Source organism: Eptatretus burgeri, chromosome 14, assembly GCF_056783735.1.
Source record: "Eptatretus burgeri isolate ZD-2024b chromosome 14, Ebu_testis_v1, whole genome shotgun sequence".
In the NCBI taxonomy this organism is placed as follows: domain Eukaryota; kingdom Metazoa; phylum Chordata; class Myxini; order Myxiniformes; family Myxinidae; genus Eptatretus; species Eptatretus burgeri.
This window is the reverse complement of record NC_140974.1, coordinates 34,843,133-34,866,618: the sequence shown is the minus strand read 5'-3', so window position 1 is coordinate 34,866,618 and position 23,486 is coordinate 34,843,133. Positions and strand designations below refer to the sequence as shown.

General features: G+C 41.0%; 1 protein-coding gene across 3 annotated transcripts in view; it reads right to left on the bottom strand.

The window, feature by feature from the left end:
- LOC147012952 (uncharacterized) overlaps positions 1 to 23,486 on the bottom strand; it is a 571,074-nt gene that overhangs the window by 187,675 nt on the left and 359,913 nt on the right. For all 3 annotated transcript variants that reach the window (XM_085854308.1, XM_085854309.1, XM_085854310.1), the window contains one exon: positions 22,672 to 22,725. In XM_085854308.1, coding sequence (XP_085710434.1) covers positions 22,672 to 22,725 — 54 coding nt within the window. The remainder of the gene's footprint in view (positions 1 to 22,671; positions 22,726 to 23,486) is intronic.

Here is a 23,486-nt window from a genome sequence, read left to right as displayed (position 1 = left end):
TTAAGGATTGTACCGGACATAATATTATGACATTAACCACACCCGTTTAGGTGTGATTGACACCTGTTACCAAGACCTCACCCGACACAATGTTGATTGGCAGGGCATGGTCCTGTCAATTCTCTTTTCCCTTCCTATGCTATGCATAGAAATTCAGTTTTGCTTACTTTTCATGGAAAATTTTTCGCCATGGACATTCCCACGATGAAATGCAGTACATCCGTGTTTAAACCACGTCCTGAGCTTAAAACAATTTTGAGTTCAGCTCTTTAAAGAAAAGAATAAGAAGAATTCCAAAACGGACATTTTGGGTCTGTCAATTATGTACATTAACGATTATGTCGAAAAATTTAATTAATGTTATTGAGTGTGAAATCCTCCACAACGGCTGGTAAGTACTATAGAGGTGTAAAAGTTTGTATCTTGATTAAAAAAAAAAAAATTTTTTTGAGGATTTGTGTTGTATTAAACTGACGGAGCATGTGGGTTATCCCATAGGAATTCTGCTGACATTCTGATCTCTCTTTATCTCTTTATCTCTTTATCTCTCTCTCTCTCTCTCTCTCTCTCTCTCTCTCTCTCTCTCTCTCTCTCTCTCTCTCTCTCTCTCTCTCTCTCTGTACCTCTCTCTCTCTCTCTCTCTCTCTCTCTCTCTCTCTCTCTCTCTCTCTCTCTGTACCTCTCTCTCTCTCTCTCTGTACCTCTCTCTCTCTCTCTCTCTGTACCTCTCTCTCTCTCTCTCTCTCTCTCTCTCTCTCTCTCTGTACCTCTCTCTCTCTCTCTCTCTCTCTCTCTCTCTCTCTCTCTCTCTCTCTCTCTCTCTCTCTCTCTCTCTCTCTCTCTCTCTCTCTCTCTCTCTCTCTCTCTCTCTCTCTCTCTCTCTCTCTCTCTCTCTCTCTCTCTCTCTCTCTCTCTCTCTCTCTCTCTCTCTCTCTCTCTGTACCTCTCTCTCTCTGTACCTCTCTCTCTCTCTCTCTCTCTCTCTCTCTCTCTCTCTCTCTCTCTCTCTCTCTCTCTCTCTCTCTCTCTCTCTCTCTCTCTCTCTCTCTCTCTCTCTCTCTCTCTCTCTCTCTCTCTCTCTCTCTCTCTCTCTCTCTCTCTCTCTCTCTCTCTCTCTCTCTCTCTCTCTCTCTCTCTCTCTCTCTCTCTCTCTCTCTCTCTCTCTCTCTCTCTCTCTCTCTCTCTCTCTCTCTCTCTCTCTCTCTCTCTCTCTCTCTCTCTCTCTCTCTCTCTCTCTCTCTCTCTCTCTCTCTCTCTCTCTCTCTCTCTCTCTCTCTCTCTCTCTCTCTCTCTCTCTCTCTCTCTCTCTCTCTCTCTCTCTCTCTCTCTCTCTCTCTCTCTCTGTACCTCTCTCTCTCTGTACCTCTCTCTCTCTGTACCTCTCTCTCTCTCTGTACCTCTCTCTCTCTCTCTCTCTCTCTCTCTCTCTGTACCTCTCTCTCTCTCTCTCTCTCTCTCTGTATCTCCCTCTCTCTCACTCTGTAGCTCTCTCTCTCTCTCTCTCTCTCTCTCTCTCTCTCTCTCTCTCTCTCTCTCTCTCTCTCTCTCTCTCTCTCTCTCTCTCTCTCTCTCTCTCTCTCTCTCTGTCTGTACCTGCCTCTCTCTCTCTGTCTGTACCTCCCTCTCTCTCTCTCTGTACCTCCCTGTCTCTCTCTCTCTGTACCTCTCTCTCTCTCTCTGTACCTCTCTCTCTCTCTGTACCTCTCTCTCTCTCTCTGTACCTCTCTCTCTCTCTCTCTCTCTCTCTCTCTCTCTCTCTCTCTCTCTCTCTCTCTCTGTACCTCTCTCTCTCTCTGTACCTCTCTCTCTCTCTCTGTACCTCTCTCTCTCTCTCTGTACCTCTCTCTCTCTCTCTGTACCTCTCTCTCTCTCTCTGTACCTCTCTCTCTCTCTCTCTGTACCTCTCTCTCTCTCTCTCTGTACCTCTCTCTCTCTCTCTCTGTACCTCTCTCTCTCTCTCTCTCTCTCTCTCTCTCTCTCTCTCTCTCTCTCTCTCTCTCTCTCTCTCTCTCTCTCTCTCTCTCTCTCTCTCTCTCTCTCTCTCTCTCTCTCTCTCTCTCTCTCTCTCTCTCTCTCTGTACCTCTCTCTCTCTCTGTACCTCTCTCTCTCTCTGTACCTCTCTCTCTCTCTACCTCTCTCTCTCTCTCTCTCTCTCTCTCTCTCTCTCTCTCTCTCTCTCTCTCTCTCTCTCTCTCTCTCTCTCTCTCTCTCTCTCTCTCTCTCTCTCTCTCTCTCTCTCTCTCTACCTCTCTCACTTCCCCTCTCTCTACCTCTCTCTACCTCTCTCCCTCTCTCTCCCTCCCTACCTCTCTCTTCCTCTCTCTCTACCTCTCTACGTCTCTTTCTCCCTCTCTACGTCTCTCTCTCTACCTCTCCCTCTCTCTACTTCAAAAGTTGTGGGCGGGTGTTTCTGTGGGTCATAACCTGAAAGCATATTTGTGACCATCTGTCTTCTCCAGCAGGCAGAAGCGTATTATGCTCATTGCGATGCACAAAATGACGATGCTCCATCAGAAGAGGAGAGATAGTGAAGTGTCGGTCAAACCATCTGCAATTAGGCATGTATATTTCACTCGTCAGTGTGACATGTTTTGCTTGGATTGTCATCCTAATTGTGCAAAAAATTTTTAATACCTGATAAACACAGAAAGCATTCAGCAGAATCAGTGTTTCCTCTCCTGTCTGTGACTGAAGTTTAACAAAAAAAAACCATTGTTGGAAATAAAATGCTGCTCAGCTAATAGGAAAATCTGTTTTCATGGCGTGAGGAAAGTCCTGACCATTTTGAATTACAGATTTTCACAAAACAATGAATCGGTAAGATTCAAGGTAAATCTGCTCTAATAATGGGATTGTAAAAATGCTGAGTTCGTTTATTTATAAAATGTAAGCTGTGCAAAGCGGAATGCATAAGTACGTAAAATTCTGGTTCCAGATCGCTCCATCCACGTGTTGGTTGAATCTACAACTGCAACTTCCACCTGAATGAAAGCTAAGTTTTCCAAACCGGATCTGTCATGCTATTTTCTGTTATATTTTCTTCCCAATGTTGCTGTTTGTGTTTTCATCCAATTTTCTGTGTTAAATTCCACCATGTTGTGCTGTGTAGTGGAATTTGTTTTCGTGGAGCACAGACGTACTCTGCAGATAGCAAACGAGCAAAATCTGTCTCACTTTTGAGGTTGTTTCTCATCCCACTTCCTTTTTTTTCCTGACAGTTTTGGTCCTTTCTGTCTCTTCAATGTTATCCGATCCACTCTCCTTGCTTTAAAAAAAAAATCGAAAAAATAAAAATTCACTCCAAAACATGATCTCCTTCTGCCTTCTACCTGTACTTCCTGAACTTCATTCTTTATCTCTCCCTTTTCTCATTATCTCTAAACTGAATCTTCATTGAAGGAAATGTTCTTTTCATTTTAAAATGCTTCACTTTCCTCATTCCTCCATCATGAGTACCCCAATATGTTCTTCTTTATGACCTATTCCTCTTGTTCTTCTTCAAAGGCCCATTTTACAAACCTATCTCTCACCTAAGAGATTGGTCCATCAACCCTTTTCCCAGCCCACCTTTCAAAGTGCTTTCAACAAAAATTAATTCCCACTATTTGATGATTTTTATCTCCGTTTGTCCAATTTTGGAATCTTGAGAAGTCCAGTTTTCAAAGGAGGTCTGCTCAGACATCAAGATCTCTGTGACTATGGAAAATCCCCTTTTATATATTTGTTGTCTTCTACCATCCAGGTTTCTGCAGGGCACACACAGTCCACCATCAACCCACTTTTGGTGAAACTACCAAAATTCAGAATGACTGCTCACCTCCACTCATTTGTTTCTCTTATTTTCCCACCTGTGGAACCAACTTCCACATTCTGTTCAAGCTCATTCTTCCCTCCAAGTCTTCAAGACAGCTGTTCACAACCATCTCAGATCATCCCCCATCCAGAACAATGATCTTTACTACCCCTGTTAACCTGCCACCATAACCCCAAGCCCACCTCCTTCCAAACTTCCAGTTTTTCTTCCTGCAAATTTCCTTCTGTATTCATCTTGTCCATCCCACACATGCTCCTCTTTCCCCTCTCTTCCTCCTCATATTCCTTATTTGTCCAAGTCTCCTTCCATTTTGGCCTTCAACTTTGCTGTTGGTAGTTCCCTTATATTATATATATATATATATATATATATATATATATATATATATATATATATATATATATATATATATATATATATTTTTTTTTTTTTTTTTTTTTTAATTAAAAAAAATATATTTTTCTATATAATATTTTCTAATATTTTCTAAATAAAAAATATTTTTTAAAAATATAAAAAAAAATTATACATCAATTTTTAAAGTTTTGGTCGTATTCATAACATATTGGTCGTAAGCATAACACATTACATATATATATATATATATATATATATATATATATATATATATATATATATATATATCCTCCCCCTCCCCCTCCCCCTCCCCCTCCCCCCATCCCCTTCTGTCTCCTCTTTGCTGTTCGCTCATTGTCTTGCTTGGCATCTCCTACTGCAGCCAAACTACCCCACTGTTACTACTTTGCTTTTATTTACTTTCTGTCACCTTGCTCTTCCAGGAGCCTCAATCTTGTGTGCAAATTTTTTTTTGTTCTTGCAAATAAACTTCTGTAATCAGAATAATTAAGTAATTACCGTGTTGAAGAAAATATTGCAATTTGTCTCCAGTCAAGCATTGAATATACTCATCCGATTAAAAAAACTCTGCACGCACAGTTTAAAGAAGGAAACACCTCGAGCATTCCAAAACCTTAAATAAAAAGCATCCAAAACATCAGCCGATAAGATGCCTCATATAGCAACTATGTAAAACTCTTCAGGAATTATCGCAGAAGAGATTATTTTTGGATACGTAGTCAAGGCTTGTGAAAGAGCTAGTACACTGAACAGATCAGGACATAACATGACACAAAGAGAACAGTGGAGACGCATGCAAAAGGAACAGTAGAGAGAGAGGGGAAAACACCAAGAGCAGAGTCAAAGGCCAAGATAGAGGGAGACTTGGATAAGCAAGGGGGTGGGGAGGAATGAGGGGCAGGAGAGGATGCATAGGGTGGTGAAGATGATGCATGGGGTGGACACAATGGATACAGAAAGAAACTCCAAAGTCCAAAGAGGTAAAACTGGAAATTTGGATGGAGGGATTGGGGTTGGGTTGGAGTAGAATTAACGAGGGTAGAAAAGATCATGGTTTTGGATTGCGGATGATCTGAGATGGTGGTGAACTAGTGTCTTGAAGACCTGGAAGGAAGATGTATAATGATGTTGAATTCAATGTAAAAGTACACAGGTTTCTTTTCAAGTTACACTGATTTAAAAGTTCACTGAATCCTTGTTATAAGAGGATAATAATGATTAAGATGGAGGGAGGAAGTAGAAAGAGATTTGAATGGCGTGGGATTGAGAGATGAAGATGTGGAAGATAGAGGTGAATAGACAAGGCGGATTCCAAGTGACTGACCCCTAAATGTTGGGATTAAGGTGCAAAAAAGATGAAGAAGGATAACCACTTAAATGAACAGCAATGCCAGGAAGTGGAACAAATGGCTGCAGAATAACCTGCTATAGAAAGTAGGATCAGCTCTTGTTCACCAAAACAATTCCAAATTATAAAATGAAATCTTTAAAATAGCATTGAGGCACCAACCTGTCAACAGCATGCAATGATAATAAGAAGGCATTCAATAACGTCCTGCACCCATTAATCATACAATGTATCCATTGCATCCATCCATTGGGACCATTCTCTGTGCAGAGCGTTGGTGCTGCCTCAAAGGCGCTGTCACACCTTGACGTTTTAGCCAGCAATGGCAACGTATAAAAATGTATGTAAAACGTTGGTGGACGCTGAAGTTTTGAGTTTTTTTTTTTTAAGTTTTGGTCACATTCATGACGTGTTGGTCGTATGCATAACATATTAGTAACGGGCACAGAACGTTTCGTTGTCTGATAGATAACTTATACCAATGAAGGCTTAGCCTGTTGTCGGCGTTCACAACCTATGCCCAACGATAGTTTAACTTAGGCATAGCGCGCTGCACATATCGCCGACAAACTCGTGGCATAGCCTGTTAAAAAGCTGCCGCATGCCGATATAAATCATAACCGCCTGAAAATTGGAAGTGTCAACATCGGAGTCACACCTTGACGATTTAGCCAGCGTATGCCGACCTATGAAAAATGAGTCTAAAACTCTGGCACACGTCGAATACGGTATGGGTAAGTTGTGTATACGTTAGGAGCACGCTGAAAAACAATGAAGTACACTGTCATATTCCGTGGTACGTCAAGTACGTCGTGAAATTTCAAGCATGCTGAAAATTTTACGACTTACTCGAAGTATGGCTCACAAGTTCCGCATATGCCGGCATAAGTTCTCTGCACGCTCCGCGGTCGTTGTCACACGTCGGACACACGTTAATTGTAAGTTACTCATAAGTCGAAACACGTCGAGGTAATGTTTAGCATAGCCGAAACTTCATTTTTAACCTATGAGTAACGTGCTTTGAATCTATGAGTAGCGTGCTTTGAACCTATGTGTAACGTATCTCAAATGCACATTGTCGTATGTAGACGAATTTGATTGACGTCTTCCGGATGACCACAGAACTTACTGAACGTGTTTCTAACTTACATCTACCGTTTCATGGCGATTTGGCAGTGTTTAGGGGAATTGGTATATACAAATAGGCTTCACAAGAGGGACCTGTCAGTGTTCCAGACTCCATGTTGAGTAGATGTCAATGTCAGTAGTCGTAGTATTAGGTGAGCGTGTCAGTAGTAGTAGTAGTAGTTGTAATAGTAGTAGTAGTAGTATTGGTAGTAGGTGAGCGTGAAGGGGAGGGTGTGGGTGATGATGGATCCTCGTTGCGTCCACGAATAGGAGACTACTTTGCACCATTGTTCGATGTTCTTTTCGGCTAATTTTTTTTTTCTCATTCCCACGATGAACTATTTTTTTGTTTCAGTTTTTAAAGTATTCAAAACGACTTGGACAAATGCATAATGTAATAGTAATGAACACAGAACGCTTCGATAACTTATAGATAAGTTATACCAACGATTGATTAGAGTGTTTAGGCGTCCACAACCGATGCCCAACGATAGTCTAACACTCTAACGATAGTCTAACACTCTAACGTATGCATAGCGTGGCAGCGTATCGTCGACGATTACGTGAGGTTTTCTATTCATAGGCTGCAACTTCACTTTTAATAAATGCCTGTCACTCGCCTTTTGTTTTTGGACGCTGGTGCTCGGCAATTGAAATCGTTTTCATTGAACGAGTTAAATCGCTTCCACAGCACTGCAGTCATGGCACCAACAGCAGCAGGCTCAATGCCAGCCTCATGCCAGGCTCAAGCGGATCCCTGTAGAAGGTGTACTGATTGGTTATCCTTGGACCCACTCTGGCAAGCAGCTCGTCGAACATCGCTGGGGGCATTCGCAGGAAGTTGATGAAGGATGGATGGTCCTCGTTCCGGAGTTCCACCATGAGCTGGTCATATATGCCGTAATGGCGTCAGCTCCCGATCCATGGTCTGACCCAGTTCCTTCTCCTCCGTTCACGTCTTCTTCTCCCGGCTCTATTGGCACGCAACTGGTGCAGTGTCAACTCGATGAGGTCATGTTGATGTTGGAGGACAGGTAGGTATCGTCGTCTCAGCCTTGCCGTATCCTCCATCTCTCGGAATGACATGCACATGTACTCACCACGAAGTCTAAAAAAAAGATGGGTTCCTCCTGCGAAGCCCCTTTTATATACCAATTCCCCTAATCGCTGCCAATACGCCATTATACGGTATCTGTAAGTTTGAAACGCGTTCAGTAAGGCCTAGGTCACATTTGCCACGGCGGCCGTGGGGTCTCCAAAATCTATGGCCACTAGCAATTACACGGCGGCCGCAGTATTTCCACGGGCACACAATGTAGCAGTCACATATGTTTTTATTTTTCTGGGAGCTGCACGGTGTATTTATAAATTGTGGAGACCGAAAACGTTGGGTTGCCGTACGGTCATTGATTTGATGTTGCACGGTGACCTTAAGGCGTTCCTGTGGCGGCCATAGAATTTTCAAGGCAGACACAAGGTGCCTGCAAGGCGACTGCAAGGCGACCGCAGGGGGGCCCTAAGGCGAACGTGCGGCCAGACGGATGGTAACGGATGGGTTAATTTTTTTTTAATTTTTTACCAGTTTTTTTTTTTCGGCTTGTCGAATTGCTACGGCGAACGTAGAAATGAAAAAAGTTATAACTCCGCGTTATAATTCCACGGCGACCTTACGACCTGTAAAATATAGCCAAACGGCGTAGGGCCACCCTGAGGTCACCGCAGAAACTCTGCGGCCGCCGTATCCTTGCCGTCGAGCAAATGTGACTGAGGCGTAAGTTCTGTGGTCGTCCTGAAGATGTCAAATACGTCTACATACGTATTTGTGCGTAGGACATGCTTTACAAATAATTCCCAAGCATGTTACTCATAGGTTATAAATAAGTCACAGGTATCCTAAACATTACTTTGATGCGTTTCGACGTATGAGGAACTTTCAAGTAACGTTCTGCGAAGTATGAACAACGTTCGTGTAGCGTGCTTACAAAACGTTACTCATAGGTTATAAATAAGTTTCGGGTGCGCTAAACATTACCTCGACGTGTTTCGACTTTTGAGTAACCTACAAGTAGCGTGTGTCGACGTGTGTCAATGGTCGCATCACGTGCCTACAACTTATGGCCAGCGTAGCGGAACGTGTGAGTCATACGCCGGCATACGTCGTAAAATTTCAAGCTTGCAAAATTTTGAGGACAACCCAAAAGTACAACGTTTAAAGCCAGCGTACTCCGACGTATGGCAGTGTTTTTCACCGTGCTCTTAATGTATACAAAACGTACCCATAACGTATTCGACGTGTGGCAGTGTTTTAGACAAATTCTTCATAAATCGGCATACGCTGGCTAAATCGTCAAGGTGTGACAGCGGCTTAAGCAGTCTCCCTGGCTATTGGACACAATCCTGGACGGGTCGCCACTCCGACACAGGATACCGACAAGCTGGCACTCATTTTGCCGACCTCGGAAGGATGACAAGCAGAGTCAACCCCTCCTGGTATTAACTTCACAGCTGAGTTGGATTTTAACTCAGGACCCTCAGATCCAAAGCCCACCACTCCAGCCCTTAAGCCAACACCAGGCATGTACAATGCATGGAAAGCACAATGAAACTATGGAGCTCAACCCTGATATTACATCACTTAAAACTTACTATATTCATTTCCCACGTGTTAAAAGATGTCTTCAAAAGACCGATCATCTTTCCCTGTTTTTCTACTTATAGCTTTAGATCTGCAAAGTAAAATGATAAACAAACAAGTAGGTGGATATAATCTAATCTCAAACAAAAGAGACTGCAAAGGAACAAACAAAGTCACACACCTGCTGCACCTGGATGGTGTAAACTTTTCTGGGAAAACATGAATAAATGAACACACCAACTAAAAATGGTAAAACTTTAACTCTTCTTGTACTCTATTAGTGGATTACAATATAACAATAGATAATAATCTAATATAAAAAAAATCAAAAAGGCATGCATATCGAAATGGAATTTGGTCTTCAGAAATGTGCTCATTGGCTAAATCCTCCAGATTTACATCCCCATCTCAACCTCCGGTTCAATATCTGGGGGGCCCAGATTCAAATCGCATACATGATTTGGATTCATCCCTTGTCTAATGTTCTTGTATTGAATGCAAAAGCAAGCTGGTTCCATTAAAAGTTACACGCATTTAAAAACACACTGAATCTTCGTCACATATGTGAATGTGATGCAAGTTCCCCCCACCCCCCCCCTCCCGATCCTGAGATAACTGCACAAATAAATAAATGAACAAAACCAACACAACAGCTTAAAAAGGAATTGTCAGACAAATACCAATGAATAGAATGGAGCCAGGAACCACAATTAAATCCTCAAGATGGAACATCTGCAAAGAACTTGGCTAATCCTGAACACATACCTCCTCCCAAGAAACGAAATCAAAGCTACAAACCAGCTCACAGCGTCAGTCAGTGTTCCAGTAATAGAACAGTCACAACGACAAATCAACAATCTGCATACCAAACCAAGAAAACTCGTGCTTACTAATGACAAATAACCCAGCGATCACATGATTAGTTGGGAAGAGGCATGCATGAAGCCGCAGCTTGATGGAGTCGAATCAACTACACCGACCAATACAGCTGCAGACTGTAGGATGGGGCATGTATTTAAAAAGCCCAACAGACCATTTAATTAAGTTTGTATGTGACCAAAGAAGAAAGCAATCCTGAAACTGGATCCATAGATCGCTTTCTAGGTAGCACCAATAAAAAGCATGAATAAAAAAGAAGTGGAGAAATAACAAAACATAAGGAAATTCTGGGAAGAACTTGACAGATTGGAAATGAAGAAGGAAGGCTCACTGGAATGGCTAAGAAAACGGAGGCTGAAACGAAATAGAGAATATATTTTATTTATTTGTATGCAGCCTGTGGCTACTTGGCTGCATCATTTTTCTGGGGGTGCAGCTTGTGTTTCTGATGCAATGCCCCGTTACCAGAAAGCTGATACTCATTTTGCTGACATCGGAAGGAACGACCGCTAGGCTGAGTCAATCCACCTGGTGGTAATGCAACGGAATGACAGGGGCTTTAAAACTCAAGACCCAAAGATCTTCAGCCAGCCACCTTAACCGTTAAGCCAACCATCCATCCATTGGGGACCATCCTCTGTGCAGAGCATTGGTGCTGCCGAAGCAGTCTCCTGGGCTATTGGGCACAATCCTGGATGGGTCGCCACTCCAACACTGGATACCAGCAAGCTGCTAATCATTTTGCCGACCTCAGAAGGTTGACAGGCTGAGTCAACCCCACCTAGTAGTAATTCAACAGCCAAGCGGGATTTGAACTCAGGACCCTAGGATCCCAAGCCCACCACTCTCGCCATTAAGCCAAGACCAGGCTGAAATAGAGAATGAATCATAATGAATGTCCGACATAAAGGATAAGACGTGAACTGTTTCAAGAAGATAGTAGGGCTGAGTAAAATGGGCAGGTTCAGGTTCCCATCATCAATAACCTTATTCCAGGATGCCAAATAATGAAAGTCACAAAACAACAAACTGAAAAGTCACAAAATCAAAAGAACAAACTATAATGACGACACAATACTCATATATGGCCTGACCATTCCATCTAGTATGCACACTGAAAGCACGGCAGTGAAAGCACATAAAGCACTCAGAAACAAGAAAAAGAGCAATCAGAGATTGCAGGCCCTTGCCAGGACTTGTATTATGTGGTATATCTTGTGTGGCATTTATGTACTATGCCTGGTGTTGGCATAATGGTTAGAGTGGTGGGATTGGGATCCCACGATCCTGAGTTCAAATCCTACTTGGCTGTTGAATTAATTCCAGGTGAGGTTGACTCTGCCTGTCATCCTTCTGAGGTTGGCAAAATGAGTGCCAGCATGCTGTTATACTGCGTCGGAGTGGCGATCCATCCCGGATTGTACTCACTAGCCAAGGAGACTACTTCGGCAGCACCAACGCTCTGCACAGAGTATGGCCCCAATGGATGGATTTATGTACTGGTGTGTTCGGTAATTAAATGAGACGTAATTATAACTGCCACTTTATAACTGCTGGCAGTGAGGACAGGGTACCAAGACGTCCCACTTTGATGCAACCCCACTTTGATTGTACCCCTGACCCTGACACATGACGTTTTTTAAATTATTTTTCAATTGAATTTAGAATGGGATTAAAATAAATTCAATTCAACCAAATCGGTACAGTCCTGCATTGGAGTCATCAAAAGGAAACCGAACAAGCAAAATGCAAAGATGGTCATCAAGAGGAACCTGGATAGAATTCTCATTTCAGCTGCTACTCCTCGACCCTCAAACCCATCCAGACACTGCCAAATGAGCCTTTCTCAAAATAAAATAAAATAAAAAAGAACCCAGATCAAAAAAAATTAAATAATCCTGACTTCCAGCCCACGTGTCCGTTTAAGTTGAAATTTAAAACGTATTCCACATCACGACTTGATCATAACTGTGAAGTTTCTTGTCGATTGATTAAGCGGTTCCAGAGAAAACATTATTAAATATTTTCCTTCAATCCATTATGGCTGCCACACCACGTGACCTATGACATCATAATTATAATTAAAACATTCTACATGAGTAGTCATACCATTGGTGAAAATGTTGTCTCAATCCGACAAGCGGTTGCGGAGAAAAACACAAAAGTTCTGTGCGGACAAACAGACAAACAGACAAATAAAAACAATGTCACCCGCAGGGTGACCCGTATCTTGCCAAAAGGTGACCACGTGTGACTTCTTTAAGGTCACACTGAGGTGAACAGAGCTGCTATCCACCAGGAGCGACTCCTTGAGGAATATCTGCCTACGAGAGATTCCGATGAGAATCGTTCTACAGAGTAACCATGAAAAATATGCGTTTGCCTCATAACGTCACCAAATGACGTCATAATGTCTCAAGCTTGACATATCTAGAAAGCACTCATCGAGGTGTTCAATTTGAGGTTCTACACGATATGGTTCCTAAAACTTGAAAATTTGACCTTGGGGTCAAATATGTTTGACCTTAGGCGCTAACCATGAAGGTCAATGCCAATCGCCACCAAAAATTAATCAGCTGAGCGCCAGACCATGAACTATATTCTCATGAAGTTTGAAGACGATCCGATCAAAATTACTCAAAAAATAAGGGTTTCGTCGACTCCCCTGATTTGCGACAAAGTGAGCTTGACCTTTGATCTTGACCTTCAAAATTTTATGCGCTGAAAGGGACCTCTATAGGCCTCTGATATGCGAAGTTACAAAAATTTCCAATGATAACTGTGCTCTGCAGAAATTTTTATACATGATTACAGACAAACAAACAAACATACAAACAAAAAAAAACAAAAAACATACAAGCTGACTAACATATCTTGCAAAAACTTTGTTTTGGCAAGATAACAAATGGACCCAAATGCAATACCCTCTCCTTCGACAAGGGTAAAAATGCCATGATGCAAAAAAAACAAAAAAAAAAAAAACGGAAAAAAGAAGGCTTTTATTCTTGCACTGTTTGAAAGACTTCAACAATGGGAGGTTATATATTTCTTAACAGCAAAGAAAAAAAATTCAGGAGTGATCAAAGCAGCGGTCTGTTGTCCATCCACCACCCAGGTTCAATTTCTTTCACATTATTGTTCTGTGATCTAAGTTTTAAAAATATAATTTCCCTGCAGGTTTGGATTAATTTAAAGCCACATTAACTTCAAAACTGTTTTGTATATGTGGGAAAATTACATGCCTAGACTGGGAATTGACCCCAGGTTGTGTGAACCATACCAGTACTCTGCCATCTGAGCTTTCTGAGTGACCCACTGATGGAGCATGTAATTCTTCCACACATAGAAACGCCACTCTCTTTTGGCCTGGTTTTGGCTGAATGGTTCGGGTGGTGGGCTTTGGATCTGAGGGTCTTGACTTCAAATCCCGCTCAGCTGTTGAAATAATACCAGGTGGGGTTAACTCGACCAGTCATCCTTCCAAGGTCGGGAAAATGAGTGCCAGCATGCTGGTATACTGTGTCGGAGTGGCGACCCATTCAGGATTGTGCCCAATAGCCAAGGAGACTCTTTAAGCAGCACCAACGCTCCGCACAGAGTATGGTCCTAATCTGTCTCTGTCTCTGTCTCTGTCTCTGTCTCTGTCTCTGTCTCTGTCTCTGTCTCTGTCTCTGTCTCTGTCTCTGTCTCTGTCTCTGTGTCTCTCTCTCTCTCTCTCTCTCTCTCTCTCTCTCTCTCTCTCTCTCTCTCTCTCTCTCTCTCTCTCTCTCTGTCTCTCTCTCTCTCTCTCTCTCTCTCTCTCTCTCTCTCTTTTGGCCACTGCCTCCGGGACACTCACTGCCAACCATAGGAGAGGCGAAGGCCTGTCCACGAGAGGGTCTTCTCTCCGTGGGGAAACAAATCCATTTCTGTTATCATGTTTTCATCGTTATGGCATTATATCAATTTAAATCAATATCAACTTGGATGAAAGCTTCACTGCTGGACTATTTGACCCGACCTCCCTACATCCTGCATGCGATTTTAAGTTTTAGAGCTCCACCTGTGAAGGTATTAAAAACAAAAACAAAAAAAAAACACTACAGTGAATCAAATAAGATATAAAATGACAATATGTGGCTGTATAAGGAGCATGCTCTTAACGTAAGTACATGGAAGGGCTGTCTGGAATTTGACAAATCTTGGCAAAGCTTCCGTCCGTGAAGTGAATTGATCAGCAATCAGATGAGGGCAGATGTTCTTCAATGGAGATTTTCTGTAGCAATTTATTTTAAGATCTCTAATCTTGGACTCTGCAGGCATGGAAATATAAACAGAATTTAAAAATAAAACCAGTCTTTATTATTATTATTTTTTACTTAAAATAACTCACCAACAGAAGTTTGTTTGAATTTGACAAATATATATATATATATATATTTTTTTTTTTTAATGTTAATTCAATTAACCCAAAATGTATATCAGAGGAGACTGCACAGGCCACCATGGTTAAGTGCGAGACCAAGTGAAGTGGAAATCATTCTGGTAAGGTGAGGTTACATACCTTGCTTCCCGTGGTGTTCAGAGTATGTTGAAGTGAATGAAAAAAAATTAAAAAAAAAAGAATCAAAGACATTCACTTCCCATGATCGTTTCTATCCCCATTAACCCTACCTCAAAGTTACCGTGTTCTTCGTTTTTTATTCTTATTTTACCTCTTCCTCTTTCTGTTTGTTCATTCCCTTGCTTGCAACTAATTATTTGTTGCCCCACCATTAGTGCGTTGCCGTTTTACCCTCTGAAATGTCACTCTGCCATGAGCCTCGACATTGTTTACACAAATGAGAGGTTCGGTTTGCCACTGCCATCGGTTTTGTATTTACTTTTTGCCATGCTTGATCTGGCATTCGTCCCACCGTTTTCCGGATGCCACCAGGCAGCACTGCTTGCGACCACATTGATGCATTCAACTTTTGGCAGCAACTCCTGTTAACCATCAAGCTCACATCGCTGTTGAAATGCCTCCAACATAAAACGAGGCAGATTGAGCAAAAGGCTCGACTCAAGGCAGAGTTTGCAAAAGTAGTTTCTTGGAAATTTAAAAAGGAAGGTTGGAATCTGCATTGTATAATTGTAATGAGGCAGGTAATGAAACATAATGTTGTTTACATAATTGTTAGATAATTCAAGTTCTCAGAAAAGTCGACCTTCATGCGATTATAAGCTTAAGGCTTCCACCTGTGTGATTTTGTGTGTTGGAGTGCACGAGCAAAGGTTCAGTCCAAGAATACTTTCCCAGTCAAAAGTTTTGGAACACCCCCATTTTTCCAGTTTTTACTGAAATTGAAGTAGTTTAATGTTTCAATGTACTCTGGAATTAAAGCGAAGAACAAATAAACAATTGCAGATAAAAAGAAATCATGGAATCGTTTTGTTGAACAAAATTTAATCTAAATTTTTAACTCATCAAAGTAGCCACCTTTGGCACATATAACAGCCGAACATACTCGTGGCATTCTTTCTACAATTGAAATCAAATATTGTTCGGAAAGTTCTTTCAGAAGTTTACACAAATGTGTTGCACTTGTAGGTTGCTTTGCTTTCACCCTTCTGTCAAGTTCATCCCAAACCAGCTTGATGGGGTTTAAGTCTGGAGACTGTGCTGGCCATTCCATGATTTGACGCCCACCATCTTGTTATTTTCTTCTAAGGTAGTTCTGACATAGCCTGGAGGTAGGTTTTGGGTCGTTATCTTGCTGTCGGATGAACCCCTGACAAACTAGGCATAGACCAGTGGGTATTGCATATAGCTGCAAAATGCTGTGGTCGCCCTTTTGGTTCAGGGTGCCAGTCATTCTGTGCAAGTCGCCGACTCTGGATCCAGCAAAAGAGCCCCAGATCATCATGCTTCCTCCTCCATGTTTGACAGTTGGTGTCACACACTGAGGAACCATACTTTCGCCGACTCGACGGAGTACAAAACCCTGCTTGATGAACCGAATATTTCAAATTTTGATTCATCGGTCCATAAGACATTTTTTCAGTCTTCAGTAGTCCACTGGCGGTGCTTCATGGCCCAGGCAAGCCTCTTTTTCTTATTTTGCCATCTTAGCAATGGCTTCTTACTGCCACTCGACCAGTCAAACCCACAGCTCGAAGTCTTCTCTTCACAGTTGAAACTGCTGAGACTTCCTTACTTCGACCAGTGTTAAGCTGTCTTGGGTCTGCCATCCTCCAGTCTGCCATCTTCCTATCAGTTTCCTCCAGTTCCCAAGTGCCTTTTGATTGTGTAGGAAACTGTACTCACTAACACCTTGGCTTACGTTGGAATTTCTCGAAAGGAAAGACCTCCACTTTTTAGGGTTAAAATGGTCTCTCTGTCTTCCTTTGTTAATTGTCTTTTTCTCGACATTATGATGGCAATATACTACTTCCTGCAGTGCAATATTGTTAAAATAATGCTTGAGAGGGTGTAGCAACACAGTCTGTTCCAATACTGCTTTTATACCGACGGAGGGTTTGTAACTAATCCACAAAAGTTGGGACACCTGTACGAATTGTTTGCATCAACTTTCAAGGCTTAATTTACTTCCATTGCTGCAGAACAGCTGCAGTTGCTAACCTAATACTTGTTCCCTGAAAAGGGCCATTTTTAACACCTCTGAAATTTACATTATTTTTATCTTCCCAAAACGAAGTTTTTGCAAGATATGTTAGTCAGCTTGTATGTTTTTTTTTTGTTTGTTTTTTTTTGTTTGTCTGTAATCACGTATAAAAAATTCTGCAGAGCACAGTTATCATTGGAAATTTTTGTAACTTGGCATATCAGAGGCCTATAGAGGTCCCGTTTAGCGCATACAATTTTGAAGGTCAAAGTCAAAGGTCAAGGTCACTTTGTCGCAAATCAGGTGAGTCGACAAAACCCTTATTTTTTGAGTATTTTTTTTCGGATCGTCTTCAAACTTCATGGGAATATAGTTCATGGTCTGGCGCTCAGCTGATTAATTTTTGGTGGTGATTGGCCTTGACCTTCATGGTTAGCACCTCAGGTCAAACATATTTGACCCCAAGGTCAAATTTTCAAGTTTTAGGAACCATATCGTGTAGTACCTCAAATTGAACACCTCGATGAGTGCTTTCGAGATATGTCAAGCTTGAGACATTATGACGTCATTTGGTGACGTTATGAGGCAAACGCATATTTTTCATCGTTACTCTGTAGAACGATTCTCATCGGAATCTCTCGTTGGCAGATATTCCTCAAGGAGTCGCTCCTGGTGGATAGCAGCTCTGTTCACCTCAGTGTGACCTTAAAGAAGTCACACGTTGTCACCTTTTGGCAAGATACGGGTCACCCTGCGGGTGACATTGGTTTATTTAGTTTTTGGTAACGTAAACTTCTTTTTTTTAACCTCTGGCAGTTTACCGCTTCACTTTGTACCATTTCAGGTTATTCACTGGACTTGAACTGCTTAAATTTCAGTAAAATACTGAAAAATGGGGGTGTTCTAAAACTTTTGACTGGTAGAGTACATTAAACACTATGTGCAGTGCATAATGTTAGTTTTTGATAGATTTTTAATTACCTTTGATTTTACGTGAATTGCATGTGATTGTTAAGTGGATTGTATTAATTGAATAAAGTGGCACAAATTGACTGTAAGAAGTCCTTTGGTTATTACTCGATTTAATGCACTACATGGATTACAACAAATGTCTTGCGGAGCATCATCTACTCAACACTATAAGGCACCACACAAAATAATCTCGTCACACAAACTGTGCATTGTAGTGAAAAATAGCACAGTTTAACATCACTTAACCCAACACCCCTCCCCGCCAGGCCCAGGCCACGTAGCTAATGGTTATATGGTATGTCGGACAATACAAACAAGAATTTCCTTGCATACTCAACCTTACCAATCGTATTCCTTCATCCATTCTTTTGTTCAATTTGCTGGTGTATTATGCTGGCCTTTTTAATTTGCTGGCCTTTTTCACATCGAGGAGAGAAACTGGTTAAACACTTATTTTCAAACCAAGCTGTCCCATAATGAACAAGAAAGAGCAATCAGAGATTGCAAGCCCTTGCCAGGACTTGTTTTATGTGGTGTATTTTGTGTGGCAAATTAATGGGAGGATGTACTAAATGAAAGGTCATTGATTGCACATGAAAGGTATAAATGGTCAAAATGGCAAAGCTCTGAAAAGGTGTAGAGGGTATCAAGGTCTAAAGGGTCAAAATGGGGTCCAAAAGGTTGAAGCGGCTCTTGAGGGTCGAAAGTGTCGAAAGGATCTTAAAAGGTCGAAGGGGTCTAAATGATGTAATTTAAGGTTGACACGGTCTAAACTCTAAAGGGTCTTAAAACATCTAAAATGGGTATAACATTCCTTAAGGGTATTAAAAGGTCTGAAGGGTCAAAAGGGTCTAAGGCGTCTAAAGGGGTCTAAAGGGTCTAAGGCGTCTAAAGGGGTCTAAAGTGTCTAAACGTTCTAAAGGACTAAATGGTAAGTTACAATAAGTGCATAATGGATGTAATTAATAAATGTAGTCACAGTCCAATAATACATGATTAATAGATGTGCTCATGGTCCAACTCATGTTTGAACAGTACGTAATTGATAGACGTATTCACATTGCATGAGTACGTACTTCGTGGACATACTCACATTTCAATGAAACTAGACATACTTATATTCCATTTGTACGTACTTCATGGACATACCCGTGTTACAATAGTACGTAATAAATAGATGTACTCATGGTCCAAGTCACGTTGAAACAGTACATAATTAATCGACGTACTCGCGTTCCAATAGCACGTAAAAGGACATACTTATGTACCATCATTACCACGTACCCTTCTCATTATCATCATTATTACCATCATTATCATTATTATCATTATTATTATCATTATGTCACATTATCATTATTTTTATAAAGCCTGGTGTTGGCTTAATGGTTAGGGTGGTGTGCTTAGAATCCTCATGTCCTGAGTTCAAATCCTGCTTGGCAATTGAATTAAAACCAGGTGGGTCAACCCAGCTTGCCATCCTTCTGAGGTTGGTGAAATAAGTACATCAAATGAGTACCATTGTACTGGTAACAGGGGGCATTGCATCAGTGGCACAGCTGTGCCCCCAGACATTGATGCAGCCAAACAGCCGCAGGCTGCATCCAATTAAATAAATCATTTTTCTCATTATGTGCTATTATCATTATCATTATGTACCAAAAGCCTGTTGTTGGCTTAATAGTAAAACTGGCTGGCTTAAGATCTTAGGGTCCTGAGTTTGAGCTCCTGTCATGCTGTTGAAATAACACCAGGTGGGTTGACTCAGCCTGTCATCCTTCCGAGGTCAGCCAACTGAGTAACGGCTTACTGGGCTAATAAGTCATTCAAGCATGCTGCGTTGTGGTGGTGACCCTTCCAGGACTGTACTCCTTAGTCAAATGAAACTGACTCGGCAGCCTGATGCATCTCACAGCGTGAAAGGAATGGTTATATTATAATGATGTACAATTATCAATATTATTGGTATTATTATTATTAACCCCTGTTGGACTTAGTCCGAAATTTTGGCTTATGGATTTGGTCTCGATTTTTGTGTCTGTGCGTGCGTGCCTGTGTTCGCAACTAAATCTCGAACATGTATGGACCAATTTTATTTGTACTTGGCACAAAGAAATGTGATGGCATACATATGCACGACATTTCATTTTTTTGAGATCAGATCCAAGATGGTCGAATGGCGGATATTTTAGTTGTAAAAAACAACTGTGGGCGGGGGGTGGGGGAAGAGAGGGGTCTCCAAAAACGGGAAACTACTGGTAAAATTGGGAAACATGACAGGCTTGTAATGGAAGACATTGCTAATACGGTAAATAATTATTGAATTGAGGATAAGGACATTATTGTAGGTTCCATGAATTACAAGGACATTTGAAGACAATGGACAAATCAACAGAGTTTTTGAGATCCCAAACTTGGCTCCCAGCAACATGAGCTTTTGGACTCTAAGAGAAAGACCAAAACAAGTCAATCCAGAGTTACTGTTGATAAGGAATTATCTTTACATTTTGATAATGATCAAATTACAAAGATCGGTGTTTACAGGAGCAAATCAGCTTTCTGTGGACAACATTATGATTACCGTCTCAAGAACATTTTTTTAATTGCTGACTGGTATCCATCAAATATATACATCATTCAATACCAGACCACTTGCAGCCACTTTTACAATTGGTTTTAATAGTTGAGAAAACGAGACCGTCAAGGTGCCTTGGGGGAATTGACAGGTAGATAGCATTTTAAATGCAAATTGCATTTTTGATCCACAACCGGCATACGAGAGGGCCGATCAAAATTCCATACGAGTGTACTTTGAGGGCCTTTCAGGAAACTTTCACAAGGAGAAGATTGATTCGGTTGATGATGAATTTTCTGAAGTACAAATGGTCCTCGTTTTTTTTTTGTTTTTTTTTCTATTAACAGAAAGTTTCGATCTTCAACCTTGGTTTGGAAAAGTGCTGATGTAAAGGAAGTAGGACAAACATACGGTTCAGTCACATGACCCATAATGGATAATTATCCACAATCAGTTCTCTTGCACAACCTGTTTGGTTGTGCGAGCATCTTGCGTGAGCACAACATCTGTTGCATTACAATAAATTTGAGGTAAGAACGAAAATTTGATGAAAGTGTTTCATGATTAATTATTTATCTGTTGCCAGATTGCTCAACCATCCATTTGTTTCGTTTGTTTGCATCAATGCAGTGTGAGCCATTCAACATTTTTCTCAACTGTTATTGTGATCTGTTGTACTTTTTCAAAGTTAAATGAGTGTAATTTGGCAAATCTTAAGTCACAAATCCAGTACTTCCTGCAGAAGTGACCGAGTTTGTGATTGGCTTTGAAACCCATGTGACAAGAAAATCCACCACCGGTACTTTTCAAAAATCATCTTTCCTTGATCCATTCAAGTTCTGCTCATCATCAATTCCGTTGTTGCTACACTTCATGAAATGCGTATGATATATTACATTTCCCTTTCTTCTTTTAGATGTTGTTATCGTTTTTATTGAGGTCCTCCTTTCGTTCTTCGGCCTACCAATTCACAGAAGCAGAAGTACCAGAATCTGACAGACGTGACGGCATTCCTTCATAAGTGAGTGTGTTCAAAACTGTTCTGTGAAACATCGTTTCTTTGAACGGTGCTCATCAACAATGCAATGCTATGAGTTGAGGCCTTCAAAAAGTTATATGAACTTTAAAAAGCTCAACGAACGAACGCTTGGAATATTGCCTGACACACGGACATATTTATTGTTCACAATTCAGGTGTAAAAATCAGGAAAATTGTGAATGCCCTTTTTTAGCTCGCCTGTTCGAAGAACAGAGAGCTATAGCGATACCCCCGGCGTGAGTGTCAGCATGAGCGTGAAAATGTTAAAGTTTTTGGTGCAAGTTATTTTTTCCTTTCTAATGTTTTTATCTACCACACTATTTTTTATACGCCTGATATATATATATATATATATATATATATATATATATATATATATATATATATATATATATATATATATATATATATATATACATATTATAGTGGGGCGTATTATGTGATACCGGTCGTCCGTCCGTCCATCTGTCTGTCCGTCCGCCTGTTCCTGTCCGCACTCTAACTCCCAAAGTTTTCAACTTTCACGTTTCATATTTGGTACATAAGTACAGACTGTGGAGACGGTGTGTCGTGACATACATTCGTTATCTAAAGTGGTTGCCATGGCAACGAGGATGCTGTTTTCCATGTAGTAGCACAATTCTGTATATACCTTCTTGTTTGGGCATATATTGTGCTCACTTGCACTCTTGTTACTGATTACAATATACAAATTCATATATTGCTTTAAAATTATACTTCACTGCAATGCTTTATAAAAAATATTAATTATGAGACGTCTTTTAAAAACGATAAATGTATAAACAGGCGAGCATTGGGTGGCTTTGACACCAACTCCGGTTGTAGGACCTTTTGAATGCCCCTCTTGTCGTTGAGCCACTAGTTGGGCATTATGTCAGATTTTATCTTCAGATATCACAAATTTTCACCCTTGATTACTCGACATAGCAATGGTCAAGTTGGACTTTCTTCCTCCAAAAACTCTCAAACGCTTACGAGTCGTATGTCCGTGTCTACTTCTCCCTATCTTATTCACCCATAATAGTTACTGTATGGCATAAGTAGTTGCATTATCATTACAGATGTTTCTCTTTTACTGATAACTTGCTTTAGTCATGTCAAATTGTTAGCTCTCATACGAGCCTCGACAGTGTATATAAAAATAAAAAAAAATAAAAAACATTCTGCATCAAGACGACACATTCATTGCTATGATAGTCTTACTTTGCAAGAAAATGGCGAGCAGTGGAATTTTAAAATGACCACAGAAAAATAAAGTTGATGTTAAGAACCAGAGAAGAGAATGGGAAAGCTTTACCTTGGGTCCTGGCTTTCCTGTTGGGCCACGCTGACCCCGCTCCCCACGAGGCCCCTGCACGTGAAATGCCATAGCAATTAAAAATAAAACAGGAGTTAAAAAAGGTATTTATTAAATGATACAATGCTTTGTCACAAAGCATCTCAATATGTTTCATTTCACCTGACACACGAATCAGTGAAATCGTACCATTCCAAGCTGATTCCCTGTCCAACGTAATGTTTGCTAGAGCATGCTTTAACTCTTCCATGTCAGTTCAGATGGATACTTTGCTTGGATCTTTCTCCTTCTACATTCTGCACTTGGCACTTTAACAGGAAAGCATTATGCAAATGTTCTCTACAGGTCTGATTAAATCACAGCTGTAGAGGGATAACTTGGTTAGGCTTCCTCAATGACTCACTGACACCAAGGGAAGAAAGACGGAGCAGATCAAAAATTTGAGATAAATTGCACCCTTATTAAACGTCATTGTTTGCAATTCCAACATCTTTTGCCTTCATTTAATCGAAAGCACCGATTGAAATGGGAAACCCATGAGAACATCATTGAATACCTAATGCCAAACCCAAGATGCTACGAAAACCACGTTGCCTTGGAAAAGTTAGAAAAGAAAACAAGGAATTCACAAGGAAACGAGATGCAGGAGGAGGACATTTAGCCCATCATGCCTGTGCAAACTCCAACTGTTGTTGGAAAAAGGCAGATATCACAACAAATGCAGTACAGAATGATTGAGTGATTTTTAAAAAAAGGAAACTACAAATTTACAAATAAGAAACTCTGCAAGTACATAAGGTGATCTCACTGAAGAA